At 33.2% G+C, this 24,934-nt stretch overlaps 1 protein-coding gene across 11 annotated transcripts in view; it reads right to left on the bottom strand.

Moving 5' to 3' along the window:
- Sycp1 (synaptonemal complex protein 1) overlaps positions 1 to 24,934 on the bottom strand; it is a 116,066-nt gene that overhangs the window by 33,429 nt on the left and 57,703 nt on the right. For all 11 annotated transcript variants that reach the window (XM_063255909.1, XM_063255918.1, XM_063255922.1 and 8 more), the window contains 4 exons: positions 22,098 to 22,160; positions 21,693 to 21,755; positions 1,090 to 1,206; positions 213 to 323 (listed from right to left, as the gene is read on the bottom strand). In XM_063255909.1, coding sequence (XP_063111979.1) covers positions 213 to 323; positions 1,090 to 1,206; positions 21,693 to 21,755; positions 22,098 to 22,160 — 354 coding nt within the window. The remainder of the gene's footprint in view (positions 1 to 212; positions 324 to 1,089; positions 1,207 to 21,692; positions 21,756 to 22,097; positions 22,161 to 24,934) is intronic.

Genomic DNA, 24,934 nt, shown 5'->3' with positions numbered 1-24,934 from the left:
ATCTCTAATTAGTCATTGTTGTATAGACAATAATTTTTTCTGACAAATAAGAATATTATAAGGAATTCAATACTTTTTGCACAGAAATGACTTCAATTAATTTTTGATAATCCCCTTACACCTTCCCTCTTTGCTCTCTTGTAGTGTGAACTGCAAACATGTCCTAATAAAAGAAAACAAAAATTAGTAATTTTATTATATGAAAAAATTACCTTATGTTTTTCCATAAGTGCTACCATTTCAGCTATTTTATGTTGACATCGTATATCAATTTCCTTCTGCAATTTTACTGCTTCATCAGCTCTTACTGTTGCCTTCTCAACCTATCAAATAGTATTTCTTAATATTAATGCACAAAAAACAAATTTAACTTAAATGTATAAAGCAAAGTATATATTTTACATAAAAATAGAAAACTCAAACACCAGTAAATTATCAAATCATGCAGAAAACGTGTCACCATTATGGCTTGTATCTAGATGTACCCCCAAAGTCTTCAATCACTCATAGGTGGGGATTTTCAGTGGTGGCTGGATCAAGGATATGTGAACTAAATTAGTCCACTGATTGGTTTAGCATAGCTATGGGTATGAACAATGTGAAGGATCACCTGGGTGTGGTGCATTACCCAAAAGGCTTATAGACTAAAAGGGATATAAGAGAAAGAGAAGCTTGCTGCTGTTTGTTGTCTGCTGCTCTTGGCCTTCTGCCCACCAAGCCAGGGACTGTTTGTGCCCCTCTGTCATGTCACCCTGCGTTGGAGCCAATCAACTATTGACTGAAACCTCTACAAATTGTGAGCTAAAATAAATCTCTTCTATTTTTAATTTGTGGATGTCAAGAATTTTTTCCCAGTGAGAAAAGTAACTGTAACAATCACAGTTTTAGCTTATTTCCCAATGTTTATATTTATAACAGGGATACTTTTTGTTTCTATAGAAGTTGATAATTGATTCTAATATAAACATTAAATTTTTCTAAAAATCATAATTTAAGAATCGTTACTTTTTTCTTTAAATGCTAGTGAATATAGAATTTGATTCTATATTCTAAACATATTTAGTTCTAAACATATTTAGTTTTTCTCACCTGTCCCAAAAGATTTTCTTCTGATAACTTTTTGTCTTCAATTTCTTTTTGATAGTTGTGAGTCATTTCTTCAAATTTTTGTCTGGCACTTTCTAGTTCTAATTCTAATTTACTGACCTTTAAGTAAAGAAAATAGCATGCATATCAGTAAGTAATGTGGATTAAAGCAAAATATTCCATATTCATTTTGTGGTTTTGCTAATGTTACAATATTATTTATTCACGAAAATTATGGTCGGATCATTTTCCTTAGATTTTTGACAATTTTATTCCCTAAAATACATACTCTTGACAAATAATAAACAATCACAAATTTATCTCAATGCATTTAAGATGATTAATTTCAGTTCTTCATGTTTATATGAAAAGTAACTATTCCAGTTGGGCAAAAAACCTGTGCATTCAAAAACAAAGCAAATTTTTTGTTGTGTTGTATTTTCTAATTTGTTCTACTGGTCCTCAGGTCTGTTTTATTTTGCCAGTATCTTGCTGATTTTATTACAGTAGCTTTGCAGTACACTTTCAAGTCAGGGATTGTGATGCCTCCAGCTTGCTTTTGTTACCCATTGCCTGTGCAATTCTATGTCTCTTCTGGATCCAGATGAATTTTAGGAATGTTTTTTCTAGTTCTGTGAGATACGCTAATGGTGTTTGTTTAATTTGAAAAACGATAAAACCGAGGAAAATAAAATAGAAAAAATAATAAAAAATAAACTAGTATAAGTGATACAGGACTTCAAAATCTTCAAAACCAACAATGGTTACCACAATGCCTTTTGTCTTCAAAACAACTGCAGATACTTTACGACTTAGTAAAAATTGAACAGATCAGAATAGAATACAAACAAACCAAAACAGTATGTGCAATAAAGGACTTCAAAACAAGTCACTAGTAAATCCAAATGGTTACCATAATATGTCTTGTTATCATTTGAATAGCTGCTCATGCCATCAGATTTAACATAATCAAACAAAACAAAAGAGAATAAAACCCAACCCAACGAAACAATGAAAATTATATGGTTTCCCAGTAGAGATGACCTCCTGGCAAGCCCTATGGCTCTCCCCCCACCCCTGTAGTCTGCAAAAGGTACAGACTCTCTGACAGAGGCTTGGGTGTGACTGTACCCACTTTGGCAGTAGCCCGCACATGGTATTGCTTTTCAGGTAGGGATCACCTCTCCTCACTAATGGTATTTTGATCAGAATGCCATTAAATTGGTATAACAATTTTGGAAGTATGGCCATTTTCACTATGTTGGTGCTTCCTATCCATGAACAAAGGCTGGCTTCCTATTTTCTGATATCTTTTTTGATCTCCTTTTTCAGAGTACTGTAATTCTCAATATACAAATACTTTATATCCTTTGTTAGACTGATTCCAATGCATTTTCATTTTCTGGATGCTAATGTGAATGGTGTGGTTTCTTTGGTTTCTCTCTAGGTTTTTTATTTCATTTCATTTTGCTTTGGCAAAGGGGCCAAAAATGTTCACTAGAAGAAGAAATGATGCTGGAAATACTGGCTTACTACATGCCAACGACTAAAATTAGACCCATGGCTATTACCATGCACTAAAGTCACAATGGATCAAAGATCTAAATACTAAAAATGTTAACACTAAATCTACTGGAAGATAAGTAGTTAGAAATCTTGAATACATGGGTGTAGACAGAGAGTTCATGAACAAAAAACATACTTCACAGGAAATACTTCAACAATCAGGATTTCATCTTATTAAAAAAAACTTTTGCACATCAAAAGAAATCACCAACAGAGTGAAAAAAGACAACACACAAAGTGAGAAAAGATTTTAGTCAATGGTCTCTCAGACAAAGGATATCTAGATCATATAAAGAACGGAAAAATCAGACCCCACAAATTTAAAGAACAAATCCAAAGATGGGCACCTGAGATCAACAGACACTTCTCCGGTGAAAAAATGGCAAATAAATATATGAAAAAATGTTTAACATCATTGAACTACATATTATAAGAACTACAAATTAAAACTGTTGTAGCTTGGCATCACTGACACCATCTTATGCTCTGTATTTGACTCATGCCCTGTATTTGACCCAGAAGAATAAAAAATTACTCAGGGTACAAGTCCCATTGGAAAAGCAGAATGAGCTACACTTACTTCAAAAACAACACTAACATTCCATCTCACCCCAGAAAGAATGGCTACCATCAAGAAATCAACCAAAAACAAATGCTAGAAGGACTGTGAGGAAAACGGAACTCTTTTCCCCTGTTGGTGGGAGTGTAAACTGATACAACCACTATGGAAATCAGTGTGGGGATTCTTCACAAACCTATGATTAGAGGTCCCTATCAACCCAACTCTTCCCCTCCTAGGTATCTTTTCTGAAGAGTTAAAAACATACCACAGAGATATATGTGCACTCATGTTTATAACAGCACAATTTATAATGGCTAAATCTTAGAATGCCAGTCAACCAAGGAATGGATTAAAAGGATATATTTTTATACAATGTAGTAGTACTCAGCTATAAATAAGGACACACGTGACACTTTCATAGGAAAATGAATGCAATTTGAGACCATACTAATAAATGAAATAAATCACTCACATGTGTAAACACTGTATTGTCTGCCTTGTGTGAGAAACTACAAAAGTAAATAAGGTCTAAAATGTACAACAGATACTGTTTTTCTCAGAGAGACTCTCTACCCTGCTACCTATCAATCCGCCATCTTCTCAGGATCCAAACAGATATTGTAAAATGGGAAGAAATTGTTCAAAAGGATAAAGGAATCAGGATGGGTGAAAGGGAATAGAACAGTAGGTAAAATGGAAAAAATGCAAGTAGGATACATTGTTAGGGTCTCTTAGATCATTAAAAATGAAGGTTTGTGCTAATATCCATTGGAGAAACTTTTATGCCCATATCTTATACACTGAGCAACTACCGTATTAACTGATATTCTATTATTCTGTTAAGAAATTTTGTTTTACCTTTTTTCCATAAAATGATGAGACTAGTTTTCTATGAAGAGGAAACAATTTCAATTTCTGCTGTTGTTACACAATTTGTATAAATGTTTACAAAGCTGAGTCAAATATAACAGTTACCAATAGAAATATGCCCTCAGTTAGAACCCATCCTTTAGATTCACTATTACCTTAGGGATGAATTAGAATTGGGAGAAGTGTATTTGACAGGAACAAGACATAAGGAAGAGAGGCATGTGTAATTTAACAATGAATCAGATTGTATTCTAAATCCATTAATGATCCACCAACTATATCCATGAATTAACCAGTATTGGTAAAGGCTAAAGGACCTCTTGATTAGTTTTCCCCTTCTGCCTCCCTCATCTGTAATATTCTTAATACCTATATTCTTTATTCTCATTTTCTTTATAGTTTCATCGAATAATTATGTATAAGTAGTGTTTTAAACATTAACTTTCACAGTATATATATGTCTTGGTTTTTATTCAACATGTTTTAGATATTTACATGTATAAATATAGTTCATTTCCTTTGCTTAATAGTGTTTCATTATATGAATATACCAAACTTATCTATGCCTATCAATTATTTACAGATAATGATATAAAGCTATAAATTCTCTTCTATACACCTCTTGCTACAAATGTGTCAAACTGTTACTATCCCTTCATCCTGGATAATGTTTTAATATTTAATAATATTTTAAATCACTAAAACTCAATATGCAATATATTAATTAGTGTTAATTTCCTATTTTTTGAAATTCTGTATCATTTCTATCCTTTTTGTTTTGCTTTTTTAAAATAAATAAATCATTAAAACAAATGACGATAACAACACAATACAGTAGTATATAAAACATGACACATGATGGAGATGATGTATGTGAAAGCCAAGTTTACCAGTAAAAAAGACAAAGATTTTTAGAAGAGATACAATTATAAACAACAATATGCTATTTATAAGAGACATATAAAACAAAGATATAAGTCAAGCTTAGTGGCTCACACCTATAATCCAGTATTTTGGGAGACCAAAGTTGAAAGATTTCAAGTTCAAGCCCAGACTGGACAACTTAGTGAGATATTGTCTTGAAATAAAATATAAAAAAGGGCTGGCATGTAGCTCAGTGTGAAGACCCTGAGTTTAATCACCAGTACAAAAGGAAGGGAGGAAAGAAAGGAAGGAAGCAAGGGAGGGAGAGGAAGGATAAGGAAGAAGAAAGGAGAGGACAAGAATTAATTTGTAAAGATTTATCATGCAAACAAACACAAGAAAATCTGTATAGTCCTAAGAGAAAAACTGTTCTAAAACAAAGAAGTGCTACCAGAGACAAAGGTAATAAAATAAAAAATTACATATAAATGACAATACTATGTTATATATCATATCCTAAATAATAAACATACCTAATAATATCAGCTTTAAAAAGTTGAGAGAACTACAAATAACAGTAATTCACAACTGAGACATTTTTCTGCAAAGTAATTAATAAAAAATAAGGGGAAACTCAATAAAGACACAGAAACAGAAAGGATATACAAACTTAAAGATTATGACCAGTAATCTCATTAATGGAACACCACACAACTAGGATATATATTGCTGCCAGGTATGTAAGGTCCATTTACAAAAACTAATCTTACACTGGGTCATCAAGCAAATATTGGTAAATTTGAAAGTACTCAGTCTAGTGTGCTCTCTAATGCTAGAAATCATAATAAAAACTTAAAATACTCTCTTTGGTTTATAAATTAAGAAATATAGGAGATTATTAAGTCAGTAATACTAATTTACTATATTTCAAAATCTATAGGATATAGCCATAGCAATACAGAAAGTGAATTTTACAGCCTCGAGATGGATATATTAGAAAAACAAAGTTAATTATGTAAAAATAGATCGCAAGTTATACAACATAAAGAAAAAACAAAATATAAAATTTAGTATTAATAAAATCAAATTTATAAGTTAATAAAACAACCAACAAATCTGAAGGATTACATTTTTTTAAAAACTTCCAAAGCTAACACACTCCTAGTGATCTTGATCAAAATAAAAGGCAGCATAAATAACCAATACCAGGAAGGATAAGAGGAGATTACTATAGATGCTACAGATAATTTCAAAACCATAGAAAATGCAAATGTACCCAGTAATGCTTTAATTTTGTAACCTGAACAACTATTTCTAAGAAGACAACGTAACTTATCAACTAGTAACTTCTTAGTGTTAATATTTTTCTTTGAAATTCTGTATTACTACCATTTTTTCTGTGATGTCTTGTTTTCCTTTCATTTTTGTTTAAGTAAAAAAATTAAAATATTAAAGATATAATTTCCATATCAGAAAATTTGCACATATGCCTTCCCAGACTAATATGTCTCCCAACCAGGCATTCAACAGTTCTGTTCTGTCTCTACTAAATTGGCTTTGTCCCCACAGACCTCCAAGGGAACACGGAGCTTCACCTGCCAACCCTGCCTTGCCCACCTGGACGTGGGAGGGAACACAGAGCTTCAGCTGTGCAAACAGCTTCAATTCCCCAGACCTTGCAGAGAATTCAGAGCTTCAGCTGCCAGGTCCCCCTCACCCTCTAACCTTGGACAGACCGTACGGCTTTGGATACCCCGTCACCCCTCAACATTTTGGACTTAATATTGCTGTGGATCTTCAGCTGTCCTCCTCCTCCCAGGACCTTTTACATCAGTGGATTAACTTGCTGGGCTGATGGGAGGCCAGTAATCCCTCATCCAAACAGAGGACCTCAGCAGGCTTCCATCAAAAGTGGGTGTGTTAGTTTGCTCCTAACATAGAGGACTTCAGTAGGGAACAGGAACTATAAGTCCCATCAAGCTATAGGACCCCAGAGCCTAAAAGATTGTGTGAGTCCTTCATCCATATGGAGAATATCAGGTGGGTTGAAGAGAATGCCAAAAAGGCCTCCCCTAACATGGAGGAAATCAAAAGGGCTTATTAGACACCCAGTGACACAGTAGGAGACCCAGCTGAGGCAAACACTATAGGCAGGCAGATTTTGTGGCCTGGAAAAACCTGAAGCCATAGTAAAACCAGGAACTAAGGGTTGACTTAAACCAATACTCCTAGGCTAACCAACCTAGGAAAACTATACAACTCACCAAACAGGCCATGTAGGAGAAATTCAAATTCAGGTGCCTGGCCCTCCTCTTCATTGTGGTACCCAGCAACTGGAAAAACATCAGCCACACAACAGAACCCTAAGATGTACACTATCAATAGTTGAGACTAGTGAGATTGAAAGCCCAAATATGAGCCTGAAAGGTGAAAATGACAAAATGAAAAGGCAAAGTGCAATACCAAATATCTAATGTACCAGGAGAAAGTACAGGAGACATTCAAATACAGGATATTAGAAATTATACTCCTGAAATTTCTAAAAAGATAGCAAATGAAACAAAAAAACAAATCCACGAAGCTATGGAGGAAATGAGATAATCTCCCACTTAAAAGACAGAAATGGCAAATTTAATAAAGGACTTGCTCAGGAAACCTACCAAAGACATAGATAAAAATGAACAGGAGGATGGGGAAATGATGGAAACCTTAAATGAACAATATAGAAAAGAATCATAATATATGAAATAAATTCAAAGACATATCCAAGAAATAAAAAATTCTATTGAAAGCTGGTAAAACAATTTTAATGAAGCTGAGGATAGAATTTCAGGCCTTGAGGATAGGATCATAGCTACCGATCATAAAATGATGAGCCCTTTTAAAAATAACAAGGCAGCATGAAATGAAAACTCAACAGCTTCAAGATGATGGAAAGAGAAACAATGTAAGATTAATAGGCATCAATGAAGATGCAGGAGTGAATGTGAATGATATCAGTAAACTATTCCAGAAGTAATAGCAGAAAATTTCCCAAACATAGGGAGAGAATCTGATATGCAGATAAGTGAGGCATATAGAATCCAGACAGATAATAATTAAGATCCCAGACATAGAGCATAAAAACAATACTAAAAGCTGTTAGAGAAAAGAGACAATTTACCTATCAAGAAAAGCCCATTAGAATCGCAGACTTTTCAGCACAAACCCTCGAGTTAAGACAAGCTTGGAGTGAGGTATTTCAGGCCTTGAATAAAAACAACTTTCAACCCAGATTGATGTATCCTGAAAAACTTTCTTTGAAATTTAATGAAGAAATAAGATACTTCCATGACAAAGAACATCTAAAGAAATTCAGGTCTACCAAACCAACATTAGAAAGAGTACTGAAGGACATACTTGATAGAGATAAAAATGACTACAATTTCCAGAACAACAACAGAAAGAAAGCACCAGACAGGACAAGCAATTAAACAGTGGGAAAAGCAGGAAAATAACATCACAAACTTAGTGCAGGACATATAAGTTAAAACCATCAATGTAAATGGCCTCAATTCACTTATTAAAACAAACAGACTGGCAATGGAACAAGAAATAGGATCCAACAGTATGCTGTGTACAAGAAACACATCTGATTCAAAAGGAAACTCACAGACTAAAAGTCAAAGGATGGAAAACAATATTCCATGTGACAGGAACCCAGAAAAGCAGTGGTAGCTATTCTATTTGCAGACAAGGTGAACTTCAAATCAAAAATGATCAAAATAGATAAAGAAGGTCACCACATACTTGTCAGGGGAATAATTCAAGAAGGAGAGCTAACAATCATAAACATATATGCAACAAATACAGGAGTACCCACCTATATAGGACAAATACTAATAGATATGAAAAACCAAACAAGCAACAACACAACTGTAACATAGGGGACCTTAATACCCCACTGTCACAAAGAGACAGATCAACTAGACAAAAAGTTGTCAGAGAACAGAACTGAATCAAACCTGTGAGCAAATGGACTTAGAAGACGTTTACAGAGCGTTCCACCCAATTGCATCAGAATATACATTCTTTTCAGTTACGCATGGGACATTCTCCAAAACAGACTATTTATTAGCCCATAAAATATTTTAAGTAAGTGTAAAGGGATTGAATTATCCTGTGCATATTATCTGGAAATTGGAAATTAATTGCCAAAGAAATTGCAAAACCTGCATAAATACATGGAACTTAAATAATCTACTGAACACTCAATGGGTTACAGGTGAGATTAAAGAAGAAATTAAGCAATACCTACAATTCAATGCAAATACAGATACAATCTACCAAAACTTGTGGGACACAATGAAAATGGTCCTAAGAGGGAAATACATAGCAATAAATTGTCATATCAAGAAAACCAAAAGAGCAAAAATAAACAATCTAATGCTACATCTCAAGCTTCCAGAAAAAGAAGAGCAAGTCAAGCCAAAGCTCAAAGAGAGGAAATTATAAGGATTAGAGCAGAAATTAATGCAGCTGAGACTAAAAAGAAACACAAAGAATTAGTGAATCAAAAAGCTGGTTTTTTGAGAGAATAAACAAAATTGACAAACCTCTAGCTAACCTTATCAAGGAAAAGAAAGAAAATACTCAAATTCATGCAATGAGGACTGAAAAGAGAGAAATTGTTACCAATCCTATGGAAATCCAAAAGACCATTAATACCTCTTTGAAAACCTCTACTCACATGAGGTAGAAAACACAGAGGAAATGGACAGATTTCTAGAAACGTATGAACTTCCAAAGCTCAATCAAGAAGATATAACAATTTTAATAACCCAATATCAGCTGTTGAATTTGACAGTGTGATTAAAAACTTACCAACAAAGGAAAGCCCATGTCCTGATGGATTCATGCCTGAATTCTACAAGAAATTTAGAGAAGATTTGATGCCACTACTCCCCAAACTCTTCAATGAAATTGAAAAGCAAGCAATCCTCCCTAACTCATTCCTAGGGCCAAGTATTACTTTGATACCAAGACCAGAGAAAGATCCAACCAAAAAGGAGAACAATAGGCCAATCTCACTAATGAACATTGATTTGCATCTCAATAAAATACTAGCAACCAGAATGCAACAAGTCATCAAGAAGATTATACATCATGACCAAGTGAGATTTATCCCAAAAATATAGGGATGGTTTAACATATGCAAATCTACAAATGTAATATACCACATCAATAGAGCCAAAGACAAAAATTGCAGAATCATCTCAGTAGACACAGAAAAAAGCTTTTGATAAAGTCCAACACTTTTTCATGTTAAAAACCCTACAGAAACTCGGAATAGACGTTGTCTACAACAATCTCATTAGAACCATCTATGACAAACCATCAGCCAACATTATACTAAATGGACAAAAACTGAAAGCTTTCACTCTAAAATTTGGAACAAGACAGTATTTTCCACTATCATCAGTCCAACAGCACTGAGGTTTCATCTCACTCCAGAAATAATGGCTGCCATTAGGAAGTCAACTGAAACCCAACTATATAAGACAAATACTAATGGACATGAAAAACAAAATATATAAGAACGCAATTATAACAGGGACTTTAATAACTCATTGTGAACTAGTCAAAAAGTTGGCAAAGAAGTAACAGAACTGAATCATACCTATGAGCAATTGGACTTAGCAGATATTTACAGAGTGTTCCACCCAACCACATCAGAATACACATTCTTCTCAGCTGCACATGGGATATTCTCCAAAATAGACCATATATTATCCCATAAAATATTCTTAAGTAAATGCAAAGGTATTGAAATTATCCCATGTGTAATATGTAAACATAGCACACTGAAATGGGAAATTAATGGCAAAAGAAATTCCAAAACCTGCATAAATACATGGAACTTAAATAAAAAACTTGTGAACAAACAGTGGGCTACAGATGAAATTAAAGAAGAAATATGCAATACCTACAATTCAATGAAAATTCAGAAAACAACATACTGTAATCTGTGGGATGCAATGAAAGTGGTCTTAAGAGGGAAATGTATATGAATAAACTGTCATATCAAGAAAACAGAACGAGCACAAATAAACAACCTAATGCCACATTTCAAGCTTCTAGAAAAAGAAAAGCAAATTAAACCCAAAGCTGATAGAAGAGAGTAAATTGTAAAGATCACAGCAAAAAGATTCAATGCAATTGAAAATAATAAAAATAACTACTGAATCAAAAAGATGGTTTTTTGAGAGAATAAACAAAACTGACAAACCTCTGGCTAACCTTATCAAGAAAAAGAAAAAACCCAAATTCATGCAATAAGGACTGAAAAGAGGGAAATTACTATAGATTCCATGGAAATTCAAAAGATCAAGAATACCTACTTTGAAATCTCTACTCACATAGAGTGGAAAACACAGAGGAAACGGACAGATTTCTAGAAACATATTAACTACCAAAGTTCAACCAAGAAGATACAGCAATTTTGAATAACCCAGTATCAGCTATTGAAATTGAAAACGTAATTAAAAACTTACCAACAAAGAAAAGCCCAGGTCCTGACGCATTCATGGCTGAATTCTACAAGAATTTTAGAGATTTGATGCCAGTACTACTCAAACTCTTCAATGAAATTGAAAGGGAACAATTCTCCCTAAATCATTCCTAGAGGCAAGTACCACAAAACCAGAGAAAGACCCAAACAAAAAGGAGAACTGTAAGCCAATCTCACTAATGAACATTGATGTAAAGATTCTTGATAAAATACTGGCAACTAGAATGCAGCAAATCATCAAGAAGATTATACATCACAACCCAGAGGGATTCATTCCAGGAATGCAGGGATGGTTTAACATATGCAAATCAATACATTACATCAACAGAGCCAAAAACAAAAACCATATGGTAATCTCGATAGATATAGTAAAAGCTTTTGATAAGAAGTTAAATTATCACTATTTGCAGATGACATGATACTCTATATAGAAGACCCAAAAAACTCCATTAAATACTACTAGAAGTAATAAACAAGTTCAGTAGTGTAGCTGAATTCAATGTCAATGCTTAAAAATCAAAAGCATTCCTATACACAAAAAATTCAATGAGAAAGAAATTATGAAAATATCACCTTTCAGAATAACATCTAAAAAATGAAATTTTTACGAATCAGCTAAGACTGTAAAAGACCTATATGCTAAAAATTATGCTATGCTAAAAAAGCAGATTAGAGTGGACATTAGAAAATGGAAGGATATTCCTTGCTCTTGGCTAGGAAGAACCAACATTGTGAAAATGGTCATACTCCCAAAACCATTATTAACATTCCTCACAGATCTAGAGAAGACACTCCTAAAATTCATTTGGAAATAGAAGAAACCTAGAATAGCAATTCTGGGCAACAAAGACAAGGTAAGAGGCATCTCAATTCCTGACTTGATATTATATTACAAAGCCACAGTGATAAAATCAGCATGGTACTTGCAAATAAATAGACCTGAGGACCAATGGGACAGATTAGAAGATGCAAACGCAACGACAAAGATACTCAGCCACCTTATATTTGACAAAGTGGCTAAACATGTTCACTGGAAGGATAGCCTCTTTAATAAATGGTGTTGGAAAAACTGGCTCTCCACATGCCAAAGACTGAAATTACACCCATGCCTATCAAAGATCTAAATATTAAAAGAGAAACACTAAATCTACTGGAATACAAGGTAGGTAGAAGTCTTTGAGACATAGAGGTAGGCAGACCATTGACCAAAATGCAACATGCACAGGAAACACTTCAAAGAATCAACAACTGGGATCTCATGTTGAAAAGTTTTTACGGTTCAAAAGAAATCACCAACAGAGTAAAAAGAAATCCCACAAAATGGGAACAGATTTCAGCCAGCAACCCCTCAGACAAAGGACTTATATCTAGAACATATAAAGAATTGAAAAATATCAGGCCCCTTAAATTCAAAGACCCTCTCCAGAAATGGGCATCTGAGATGAACACACATTTCTTAGATGAAGATATATAAATGGCAAATAAATACATGAAGTAATGTTCACCATCACTGGTCATTTGAGAAACGTAAATTAAAACAGCGTTGAGATTTTATCTGACTCCAGAAAGAATAGCTGCCATTAAGAAATCAACTGATAAGAAATGCTGGTGAGGATGTGGGGGGAAAAGGAACACTGCCCCACTGTTAGTGGGAGTATAGATTGATGCAGCCACTATGGGAATCAATATGGAGATTTCTCCAAAGAGTAGGATTGAAAATTCCATTCAATCCAGCTATTCCCCTCTGGGTATTTTCCCAGAAAAACTGAAAAGGTCATGTCACAGTTCTATATGTGCACCCATGTTCATAGCAGCACAATTTGTAATAGCTAAATCTTGGAAACAACCAAGATGCCCATCAACTGCAGAGTGGATGAAAAAGATGTGGTATTTTTATACAGTGGAATATCACTCAGCTAAAAAAAAGGATGATCTTGAGGCCTTCATAGGTAAATGGAGGCAACCTGAGACTATTCTCATAAGTGAAATAAATGTGTCTGTAGTATAAAAAGTAATTAAGAACTGTAGGAATGATAAAACCCAAAACATGTAATTGCTATTGTAAAAAGGAGAGGAAAAGTAAGTGCTCTCTAAAGGATATAATTGCATGTATGTTTAAGTGTGCAAGATAGATTAACTGTATTCCTAAATTTCTGTTGGATTATTGAACAGAACTGTTTGCAGTCTCACTGAATGTTCACTTTGTATGCTTTAATTGTGTAACTTGAACAACTATTTAAGATGGCAATAACTAGTGATTTACTGTTTATTTTTTTGAAATTGTGTATTATTTCTACCCTTATTTCTGTTTTGCTTTTTTTCTTTTAAATAAAATTTTTTTAAAAATCAACTGATAACCAACGTTGGCAAGGCTGTGGGGAAAAAGCAACACTTCTTCTCTTTTGGTAAGAGTATAGAATGGTACAGCCACTGTGAAAATCAGTATGGAGATTGCTCAGAAAACTAGAATTGGAAGTTCCATTCAATCCAGTTATTCTTCTCTTGGGTATTTTCCCAGAAAAACTGAAAAGGTCATGTCACAGTGATATATGCCGACCCATGTTTATAGCAGCACAATCTGTAATAGCTAAATCTTGGAAACAACCAAAATGCCCATCAGCTGCAGAATGGGTGAAAAAGTTCTGGCATTTTTATACAATGTAATATTACTCAACTGTAAAAAGGATGGTCTTTAGGCTTTTATAGGTAAATGGAGGCAACTTGAATCTATCTTCATAAGTGAAATAAATCAGACTCATATTTGTAAATATCATCTCTCTAGCATAGAAAATAAGAAGAAACTGAAAGAGTAATAAGATACAAAAATGTGTAAAGATATTGTAATAATGAAAGGGAAAGAAAGTGTTCAAAAGGAAAGCATAACCTGTAGGTATACACATATAACTGAATATGTTTAAGTGTGTAAGATAGATAACCATACTAAGTTTTTGATAGTTCATCAAACAGAATCACTTGTGCTGTCATTGTTCAACTGCCTGTTCATTTTTATGCTTTGATTTTGTAACTTGAATAACTACTTCTGAGATAGCAATATATATCAACTAGTGATTTCTTAATGTTATTTTTGTTTGAAATTCCTTATCACTTCTACCCTTTTTTGTTTTGCTTTCCTTTTTAAATAAAAACATTGGCTCTGTCATTTGTAATCATGCCAAACTACTTTCTTGTATATGAATTAACATTAATAATCATTAATATAAACTTAGAATTATGCCTTTAATTATTTCAGATACAGATTATGTTAGCACATTAAAAAACTCATCCATGTTTCTGCAGGTCTCAATAGATCTTATCTTTGAGAAGTATTCCATGAAGTATATATTTCTAGCTTGTTTATGCAGTTTCCTGTTAACAGATATTTGAATCTTTTGCAGTTTTTAGTTACAGATAAATGTTCTATAAACGTTACTGTATGAAACTTTTAGTGGTCCATGTTTTCAATTCTTTTAACATATGTACAGGAAAAGAATTGTCAATGCTTATACAGTTTCCTGTTCTCATATATTTGAATCTTTTCCAGTTTTATAGCTGTGGATAAAGGTGTTATAAGCATTACTGTTATGAAGCTTTTAGACGCCATGTTTTAAATTCTCTTAACAAATGTTCAGGAGAAGAACTGTCAAGTAATGGAGATACCTGTTCAATTTGGGGGGATTTTATTGGTTTGGAGGTTTGAGGTACTGGAGACAGGATTTTGCTATACAGTTCAGGCTGGCCTTGAACTCATGGCAGTCCTCCTGCCTCAGCCTCCCAAGTGCTGGGATTATAGGCATGTCCCACCATACCCAGCCACGTGTTCAATTTTGTAAAAGAACACTAAACCATTTTCCAAAGCACAGTAGTACCTTGGTTCATAAATTGTTTTCTTTGCAAATAATTTGGTTCTCAAACAGAAACATTTGGCAAAATTTTGCTTTTGTTTGCAAATTCTGTATAGGGTGACAAACATGACTACGGCCATTCTTTCCCACATAAACATAAATGTGGCCATCTTTTCCAAAATCATAGAACAAATTAAATTTGTGAGCCAAGGTACCACTGTACAGTAATTATATTATCTTATACCTCTACACAAATGTATGCAGGTTCTGATTAATTCATATCATCACTAAGGTTTGCTGACAGTACCTTTTTTGTAATAGGGTCTCACTAAGTAGCTAAATTGTCCAGGCAGGTTCAAATTTTAACCTTCTTGCTTCATCCTTCCTTAGTGCTGGGATTATAGGTATGTACCATCATACCTGGCTCATTGACTGTTTTTAATTTTATCCATTCTTGTGGGCAGGGCCAAGCATGATAGGTATGAGTCACAGCCTATCACTTACTTTCATGTTCTATCGCCACATTTTTGACATCTTAAATAATTTTTTCTCTCTGTGTCTCACACTTTCATTTTGCACTGAGCCTTGTATATATTAGGTAGTTAGTCATGATTAGCAGTATCCTAATTTATTTTTATTTATCTTTCATTTATTTTTTTCATTTATCTTTTAACTAAAGATGTTCAATATTGTATCATATATTCATTAGTCAACTGTGTATTTTCCTTTGTATTTATTCAAGTCTTATGCTTATTTTTTAATCTTTTAATGTGGAAAATATCTAACAAAATTTTTCATCTTAACTATTTTTAACTGCACAACTCAGAAAGAAACTTTTCTTTTTTGTTTGTCTGTCTGTCTGACTGTTTTCTGTAGTACCAGGGTTGAGACAAAGTCTTTCACAATGAATTACATCCCCAATTCTTTCATTTTTTTATTTTGAAACAGGTCTCACCAAGTCACTAAAGCTGCTCAAAACAATTCAGTACTTTTAAATACATTCATATTGCTGTACAACCAATCCCTAGAATTCTTTTCAAAGTCTTGCAAAATTGAAACAACATGCCAGTTAAGCAATATTCCCTTCCCATGGCATCACAACTCTTGGCAACTACTTGTCACTATGAATTTGGCTATTCTCGGTATCTCATGAAACAGAATTATACAATATTTGCCCTTTGTGATTAGCTTATTTCACTCAATGTGCTTGAAGTTCAAAATTTCCTTTCTTAAAAACTGAATGTATGCATGTATGTATAAATACAATCACACTGTATTTATCCAGTTATCTATCAATACATTTGGATTGCTTCCAACCTTTGATTACTGTGAATATTGAAACTATTAATGTATGTTCACACGTATTGTTTCAAGTCCCTTTCAATTTTGAAGATTATACAACATATGGAAATTCCTATTTTCATCTTTTGAGAAACCACAATACTTTTCCAGAGACTGCATCATTCGACATTCTAATCAATAGTGCTCAAGGATTCCAATTTCTCTAAACCTCATGAATACTTGCTATTTTTTAATACCCATTCCAATGAGTATGACATCTCACTGCAACTTTCATTTGTGATAGTGATTATCAAGTACTTCTTTATACACTTATTGACCATTTGTATTTCTTCTTTAGAAAAACATTTATTCAAGTCTTTTGCCCATTTTTTTATGAGGGTTGTTTTCTTTCAACAATTTTAAATTAGGATGTTTGTCTTTTTATTATTGAGTTTTAAGAGTTCTTTATGTATTTGCAATATATATCATTAGTCAAGTAAAATGTCTCATCAGTATTTTTTAATTTTTATACCTTGTCTATTCATTTTCCTAATGATGCTTTTCTGTTGATATATTTGCAGTACACAATTATATTCTTTATGAGAAGCTGGCATATGTACATAATTAATTCCTTTTCCCTTACCTTCCATACTCTTCCCTTCATCTCTTGGTCCCCTTTCCTTTTGCAAAAGATCTGCCTCCATATTGCTTATTATCTATGTTTTATTTTGCTCATTATATTTTGGGTTTCTCATATAAAAGAAATGTTGCAAATTTTAAGCTTATGTGTCATATTTAGGTATTTCACTTAAGGTTATGATTTTGAGTCCATCCATTTTCCTTATGACTCAAAACTATCCTTCTCCATGACAGAATAGTGCTATACTCCACTGATTATACCATTTTCAAATTTTAAAATAACTTTACACTGCTAAGATAAATCTCACTTGTTTAATATATTAGTGAAATATATTTACTAAAATTTTATTAATGATTTTATATCTATATTCATAGGGATGCTGTTCTATAATTTTCTTGGACTATCTTAATTGGCATTTGGTACCAAAAAATAAAGATTGTTCTCACTGTTGTATTTTTCTCGAAGAATTTGTGGGAAAGTTGCATTATTTCTTCCTTAACCATCTGATAATATTCACCAGTGAAACTGTCCAGATTTTTCTCTTTTTTTTTTTTTTTGGTGGAAATGAGGATCAAACTCAAGATCTTTCCACTGAGCTCCATCACCAACTATTTTTATTTTCAAACAGGGGCCCCCTAAGTGACTTACACTGCCCACATTAGATGTAATTCTTGTATCTCAGTCTCCCAGGCTGCTGGGTTTACAAGCATGCAGCACCATATCCAGCTTAGGCTCTAAATTATATACATTTTTGATGACAAATTTCATAATAACTTTGCCTCTAAATTTCAAATCTATTAGGAACTCTTCTGTGGCACTCCCCTGCTATCCTTTTAATGATTGTAGCATCTATACTGAAAATTTTCTTTCATTTCTCCCTGTCTCTCTCTCACTGTCTCTCTCTTTCTCTGTGCCAGAAGCCAATCAACTTAACTTGGAAAAAATAAATTCTTGTTTCTTTTTGTCTCTATTTTGTTTTTTCCTATATTATTTTTATCTATGTTCTGTGGATTTAATTTGGCCCTTTAAGTTTCTAAATGGAAACCTAGATCATTTCTTTTCTAAACATTTAAATTTATAAATTTCCTTTAGTTGCATTCTACAAAGTTTTATTTTTATCATTTTAAAAAACTTCTGATTTTTCTTTGTCCTATGAATTATTTTCTAGTGTAATGTTTCATTTCCAAATAGGCAAGCCTTTCTAATATTTTACAGTTATTTCTAATTTCACTCTATGTTAGAAAGGGAATATATACTCTGTGAGACTTCAGTCTTTTGAATTGTATAGGGATTTGTTTCATATCCCTGCCTTTGTTCTATTTTGTTAAACTTTCTAACTATAACTTCTACGGAATTTATAGCTTTCAGTTTAGAGTTCTATAAATATCAATTAAGTCAAGGGATCTGAAAGTGCCATTCAAATTTTCTATACACCTAAAGAATTTTAAAGACTTAAGAAATTTATAATTTCCAACCACAGTTATAGATTTGTATATTGCTCATTCTAGTTGGGTTTTTTGTTTGTTTTGGCCTCATGTATTGTGAAGTCTTTTCACTACAGTATGTACAAACATATTCATGATTATTACATCTTTCTGGTTATCTTCATTATTATATATCTCTATTGTAGTCAGAGAAAACCGAAAGATCTGCCTCTACCTGCTGGCCACCACCACCAAAAGGCTTGCTTTCTGTGGGCTGCCAGCAGGAGCAGGGACATACAGTCAGGTAAGCTCCATTCACCTGTAGGCCACCACTGGAGTCTCTTGCTTCCTTTGGGCAACCATCACCCACAAAAAATCAACAAACACATCCCTGTGTGCCTGCCACCATCGCTGGAGTCCCAGGGTAGACACAGAGGTTGAGAGAAGTTCACTACCATGCACCCCTGGTAATGAGGCAAGTCCCAGTGTAGCTTTCCAGGTTTAGAGAAGCCTACCCCATAACCTGCTACCTCCCTGTAAACCTGGGATCAAACAAACCCAGGTGCCTTCGGGGCTGCCAATGAAGAAAGTGCCTGAGGCCCCACAAACAACTTCCTGAGAGGAACTTAGGAGAATATCAAGACAAAGAAGCAAACTGCAACCTCAGACTCCCAGCCCACACAGACAAAGAATGAAAGATACAGTCATGGAACAAAATGGAAAAAAGTCCATCAAAAGCTGGCAAAAATGCTTAAAGAGACTTAAGATAGACTTTCAAACTTTGAAGTCAGGATTGAAGCTAGAAATCAAGTAAAGAAAGATCTCTTAAAAATAACAAGGGACTGGGAAATAATTCAATGGCTATAAGATGACACAAAGAAACATAATGGAAGTGTGATAGGTATCACTAAAGAAGCAGGGGTCAACACAAATGGAATAAAAAGGCTATTTACAGAAGTAATAGCAGAAAACTTCCCAAATATGGGGAAAGGATCTGGCATGCAGATAAGTGAGACATATAGAACTCCACCTAACCATTACCAAAGTAAATCTATACCCAGATGTGTAATAATCAAGATCCCAGAAATTTAGCACAAGAACAGAATATTAAAGGCTATTAAGAGAAGAGAAACAGATCACCTATTAAGGAACACTAGTCAGTATCATGGCAGACTTCTCAACACAAAACCATCAAGTCAAGAAGACTTTGGAGCGAAGTGTTTCAGATCCTGAAAGAAAACAACTTCCAACCCAGATTGATGAACCCTGAAAAGCTATCTTTCAAAATTGATGAAAAAATAAGATAGTTCCATGATAAAGAACTACTGAAGGAATTCACAACTAACAAACCAACCCTACAGCGAATGAATAGAATACCCTAAAGAATATTCTAGAAAGAGATGAAGATGATCATGGTTCCAAGAACAGCAGCAGAGGAGGATCACCAAACAGGACAGGAAATTGAATGAAGGGGAAAGTGGAGGGCCAACAGCAGAAGGATAGCATGACAGAGACAAATCAATGTATGCTGGCTGTAACCATTAATGTAGATGGCCTAAATTTAGCAATAAAAATAAACACAGGGAGAGTGGATCAAGAAACAAGATCCATCAATATACTACATACCAGAAATACATTTAAGCCCAGTGTGGTGGAACAAGCTTGTATCTTAGCACTTGGGAGGCTGAGGCAGGAGGATCTTTGTGAGTTGAAGACCAGTCTGTGTTATAAAGTAAGCTGAAGGCTCACCTGAACTGCATAATGAGACCCTGTCTCAAAAATACAAAAAAGAAATATATCTAACTTGAAAGAAAATTCATAGACTAAAAATCATAGGAGAGAAAACAATTGTTCCATGTGACAGGAGACCAGAAAAAAAGCAAGGGTAACTTGCCCATCAACCAAAGAATAGATAAGAAAAATATGGTATTTTCATATAATGGAAAGCTACCCAGTTATAAAGTACAATAATCTCGAGGCTCTTGTAGATAAATGGATGCAACTGGAGATCATGTTCATGAGTAAAATGGTTGAACTCACATGGATGAACCCTAGCATATATAAAAGGAGTGTGTTCCAAAAAAGCACAACAGATATTATAAAAGTGACAAGAGAGTAAACACCCAGGAGAGGAAGATGGTAACCAATGTTAATTTCTTATTGTCTTGTCTTGAACTCTTGTATTGTCTTCACAATTTTGTTATGTTTGTTTTTGTTCTCTTGTTTTGTTGGATTTTACTGTCTGATGGTATGGACAGCTATTTTGAACATAATGGGATGTATTATGGTAATCATGGTTGGTTTCCTATTATCTTGTTTTGAAGTCCCATAATGCTTTCATTTGTTTAATTGATTTGTTAATTATTTTGAAGAAAACAAGACATTATGGTAGCCATTGCTGACTTGCCTTTCATCTTGTTTTGAAGTTCTATATGCTTTTCATTGCCTATTATTTTGTTTTGAAGTCCTATAGTGCTTTTATTCTTTTGTTTGGTTTTATTTTGTTGTGTTTTGATTTTATTATGTGTGACTGTATGGACAACTATTCTGAAGAAAATGAGACATTTATGGTGACCACTGTTCATTTTCTGTTATCTGGTTTTGAAGTCCTGTAATGCTTCCATTCTTTTGAATGGTTTTATACTTTTTTGTTATGTTTGATATTATTGTGTGAAGGTATAGACAACTTATTTCAAAGAAAATAAAAGAGATTATGGTAGTCATTTTTGATTTCTTGTTGTCTTGTTTTGAAGCAACACATGCTTGCATGGCTGTTCTGATTTGCTTTGTTGTTTTGTTTTGCCTTATTCTCTTTAAAATAAAATTTAAATAAAGAATGCACACATAAATTTTTAAAGCGGTTACAGATGACCACTGTATCACAGCTACAACTGATCTCAACCCAAAAAAATAATAATCTTTGAAAGTAACTGTTATGATATAAAAATGTGATATAAAATTTCTAAATTCTCGTGTATGTTTTTTAAAAATTAAAATAGTTAAATACCTTTATCTCATAAACATTTATTTGCTTGCTGTCTGCTGTCCCCTTTTTTTTCAAGGCCTTATTCTGTAACAAGTCAAAAATAGAGAATATTCAGTACTTAGTAATTTAAAATTACATAACTGTCACAGATTTAAATTAGTAACAGAAAGTATTATTCTTTTATTTTTTTATTTTTTTTATTTTTTTTGTCTTTTTTGAGACGTGGCCTCGCTATGCAGTTCAGGCTGGCCTTGAGCTCACTTTGTAGCCCAGGCTGGTCTTCAACTCATAAGGATCCTCCCACCTCAGCCTCCCAAGTGCTAGGATTATAAGCGTGAGCCACCATGCCCGGCTAAAAGTATTATTTTCTGAAACTAAGGCAAAAATATTATTTTGATGTTGAGAACAGTTATAAATAGTACCTACCTCCTGCTGAAGCTCTTCAATATGCTTGCTTTTATTTTCAACTTGTTTCCTTAAATTGTTACACTACAAAATGAGAAATTAGTTATCAAAATTCTAGACAAAATGATTTTAGACTAATAAAGATGTTATATAAAGTCTTGTGTTAACTCCATTAACATAAAACGTAAAGTTAAATATTTTAACGAAGTTTCACAATACAAATTTGAGATGTTATTCATCTATTTAAATAACATGAGAACATCTATTTTAAGTAAATATGTTCTGTGGTCAACCATATACAGAAGGCTAAATTATTAAATAGCTTGTGAAAAGCAGCTACCAGAGCTAAGAATAATTTGTCTTCTTCATTACTCATTTTTTCTCCCTTTCTCATTTCTGAGAAGCTTATTATATTATGAAAGAAAAATAATATGACACACTATCTTCCTCATTAAACTTTATTTCCTTTTATTAAAATACCAACCAATCCACTTTTTAGTATCTCACTTTGTGAGATAATTTTCCTCTGGGTATACATTCAGAACTTGATTCGCAGATGGCCCAAAAATGTTTAAAGTATTATAAAATCATGGGTCCTAAAGTATCATATATATAAAAATTTTTCGAATTTTTGCCAAAGTAAAAGGAATCTCACTGGAAAAACCTTAAATCTCTTCCATTAGAACAAAATATTTTTCCATGCAGCACTCAGATAATTATATTCTAACAGAAACTGAATATTACATTGTACTGCTGTTTGTTTACAAGTGATTTATGTTACCTAAATTTTGTAACTCTCAAGCCTACAAATGGTCTTTTCCAGAAAATTCAAAAGGAAACTAAGGAATAAAAACTTTTAAAAAGCAATAAATCTCTCACTGGTTTTCATACAAATTTGGTAAAAATATAGTAGCCGGTAAAAATTTTTGTTTATAATTGTATTTACTTTAAAAATAAAATGTTTGCATTTTTGACAGAAAAGCTATTAAGATCCCCAGAATAAGCTTCCTAATAATAATAATTTTAACATAAAAGACTAAAAAGTAAGGAATCTGATTACTTTATCACATTAAAGTGATACTAAGATTTCAGGCTAATAACAAAACCTTCGTTTGTTCTTAGAATTATCTGCATAATTCCAAGCAAGATAAGAGACATGAGGCAAAAATGCAAAAAATACAGGAAGACAAATCAGCATTAACTCAGAAACTCAAGAGTCTATGAAAAGATAAACAAGAAACAAATTTTCCACAGAGAAGGATACAGTAAGGGAACTTCTCAGTCTTTGGAACTGAGTAAAAGGAATAAAAATCCTCCCTGAAATATCAGTAAACTATAAAGTATCCTTATAAAGTTTTATAGGCTGAATTCTTGTATAATTCAGAAAAAATTAAAATTAAGCAATTAATTTAAAATGGCCTCTTATTAGTAGTGCTTGCAAAAAAGCATTCTGGAAGAGATATTAACTTCCTCACAGGTCTAAAGAATTCCAACATACAAAATTCCAAAAAAATCATAAAAATTTCAAAAATAAGGCTCAACAGGCAAAAACAAAAAGCAAGCACAAAATCAGACCTAAAAAGATTTCAGATACTGGTATTAGCAGACATGGATTATACAATACATATACAGTATATTCCCTACAAAGTTGTAGTTCAGAGTTTGAGGCATGAGTCATTTGCAGACTTTTCCTTAGAACCTAGCGTGTGGTAACACCCACAATTTTACAGAAACTGCAAATATCCTCAGAATTTTCTTTCTTTCTTTTTGCTGGGAGGTTTGCAAGTAGCCAATCCAAAAGCACTATCCAGTTCTCCTTTGTACTAACTGGCTGCTGCCGTATAACTCCTATCTAGCAGATGCTCCAGCATTTCCACATCATAACAGGTTGCTGTACTCATATAGTGATCTCATGGGCTCTCAGTTTTGTTCTTCTTAAAATCTTAGGCTCCTTAAGATGCCACCACAATGCCTTGCATCTTCTAAGGCTTTATTAATACAGTATTTTATTAGGTTAAATGACATATCTGTGGGAGACTTAGCATATTTAGGACTTACATAAAAACAGACATTTATATGTATTTTTTATCATTTCTGAATTAATGCCATTTTTCATAATTTGAAAATGCTCTAGGAATATAACTCCAGTGAATTTTGGTGATCCACTGTGCTTACTATATTTAAAGAAATTAAAGACTTAAAAACTATTTGTTTAAACAGGGAGACTATAGAAGATAGCTGAGAAGCTTCAGGAAAAAACTAACTACAATTTCTAACAATGCAAAATTTAACTGAAATTTAAAACTATTAACAGAAAACCAGGGATTTTTGCTCTCACCAAATAAATGTTCAAATTTAAAGAATATCATATAAGGCATCGTCAAAATTATTACTCTGCCAGACAGAGCTCATGTTGCATGTTTTTTTAGTCCCCTATTCTTTAAGTCATTAAAGCCTTTTGCTGCTACCTTTTCCTAAAATTCACCTTTACTGACATTACTACACAGTCCAAATATGTGCATATTCACACTAAAATGATATGAGAAGCATTAACTTTGGATGTTTTGATTGCCCCGTATCATTCTAACCATCCCACTCTTCTTTCTGCATAAGCTAATGAAAATTAAAAGATATTTAAGTCTCCACCGCTTTTAAATATAAATCATCTTCAAAATTAAGGCTAATTATTATTATTATATGACTTTTTCCTAAAATAATTCTTTCCTTTTCAACGTTTAAAGATACTAAAAATGGATTTGGAAGAATGACTAGAAATTCTTGAAAAGGTCTTCAGCGATCACAATTCATTTTTAGAAAATCTGTGTGCACAGAAACAAACAATTTTATTTATAAGAATT

The sequence above is a fragment of the Cavia porcellus genome, unplaced genomic scaffold (assembly GCF_034190915.1).
Source record: "Cavia porcellus strain 051 isolate PalLab524CR breed Dunkin Hartley unplaced genomic scaffold, mCavPor4.1 scaffold_1, whole genome shotgun sequence".
Lineage (NCBI taxonomy): Eukaryota > Metazoa > Chordata > Mammalia > Rodentia > Caviidae > Cavia > Cavia porcellus.
This window is presented reverse-complemented; position numbering and strand designations above follow the sequence as displayed.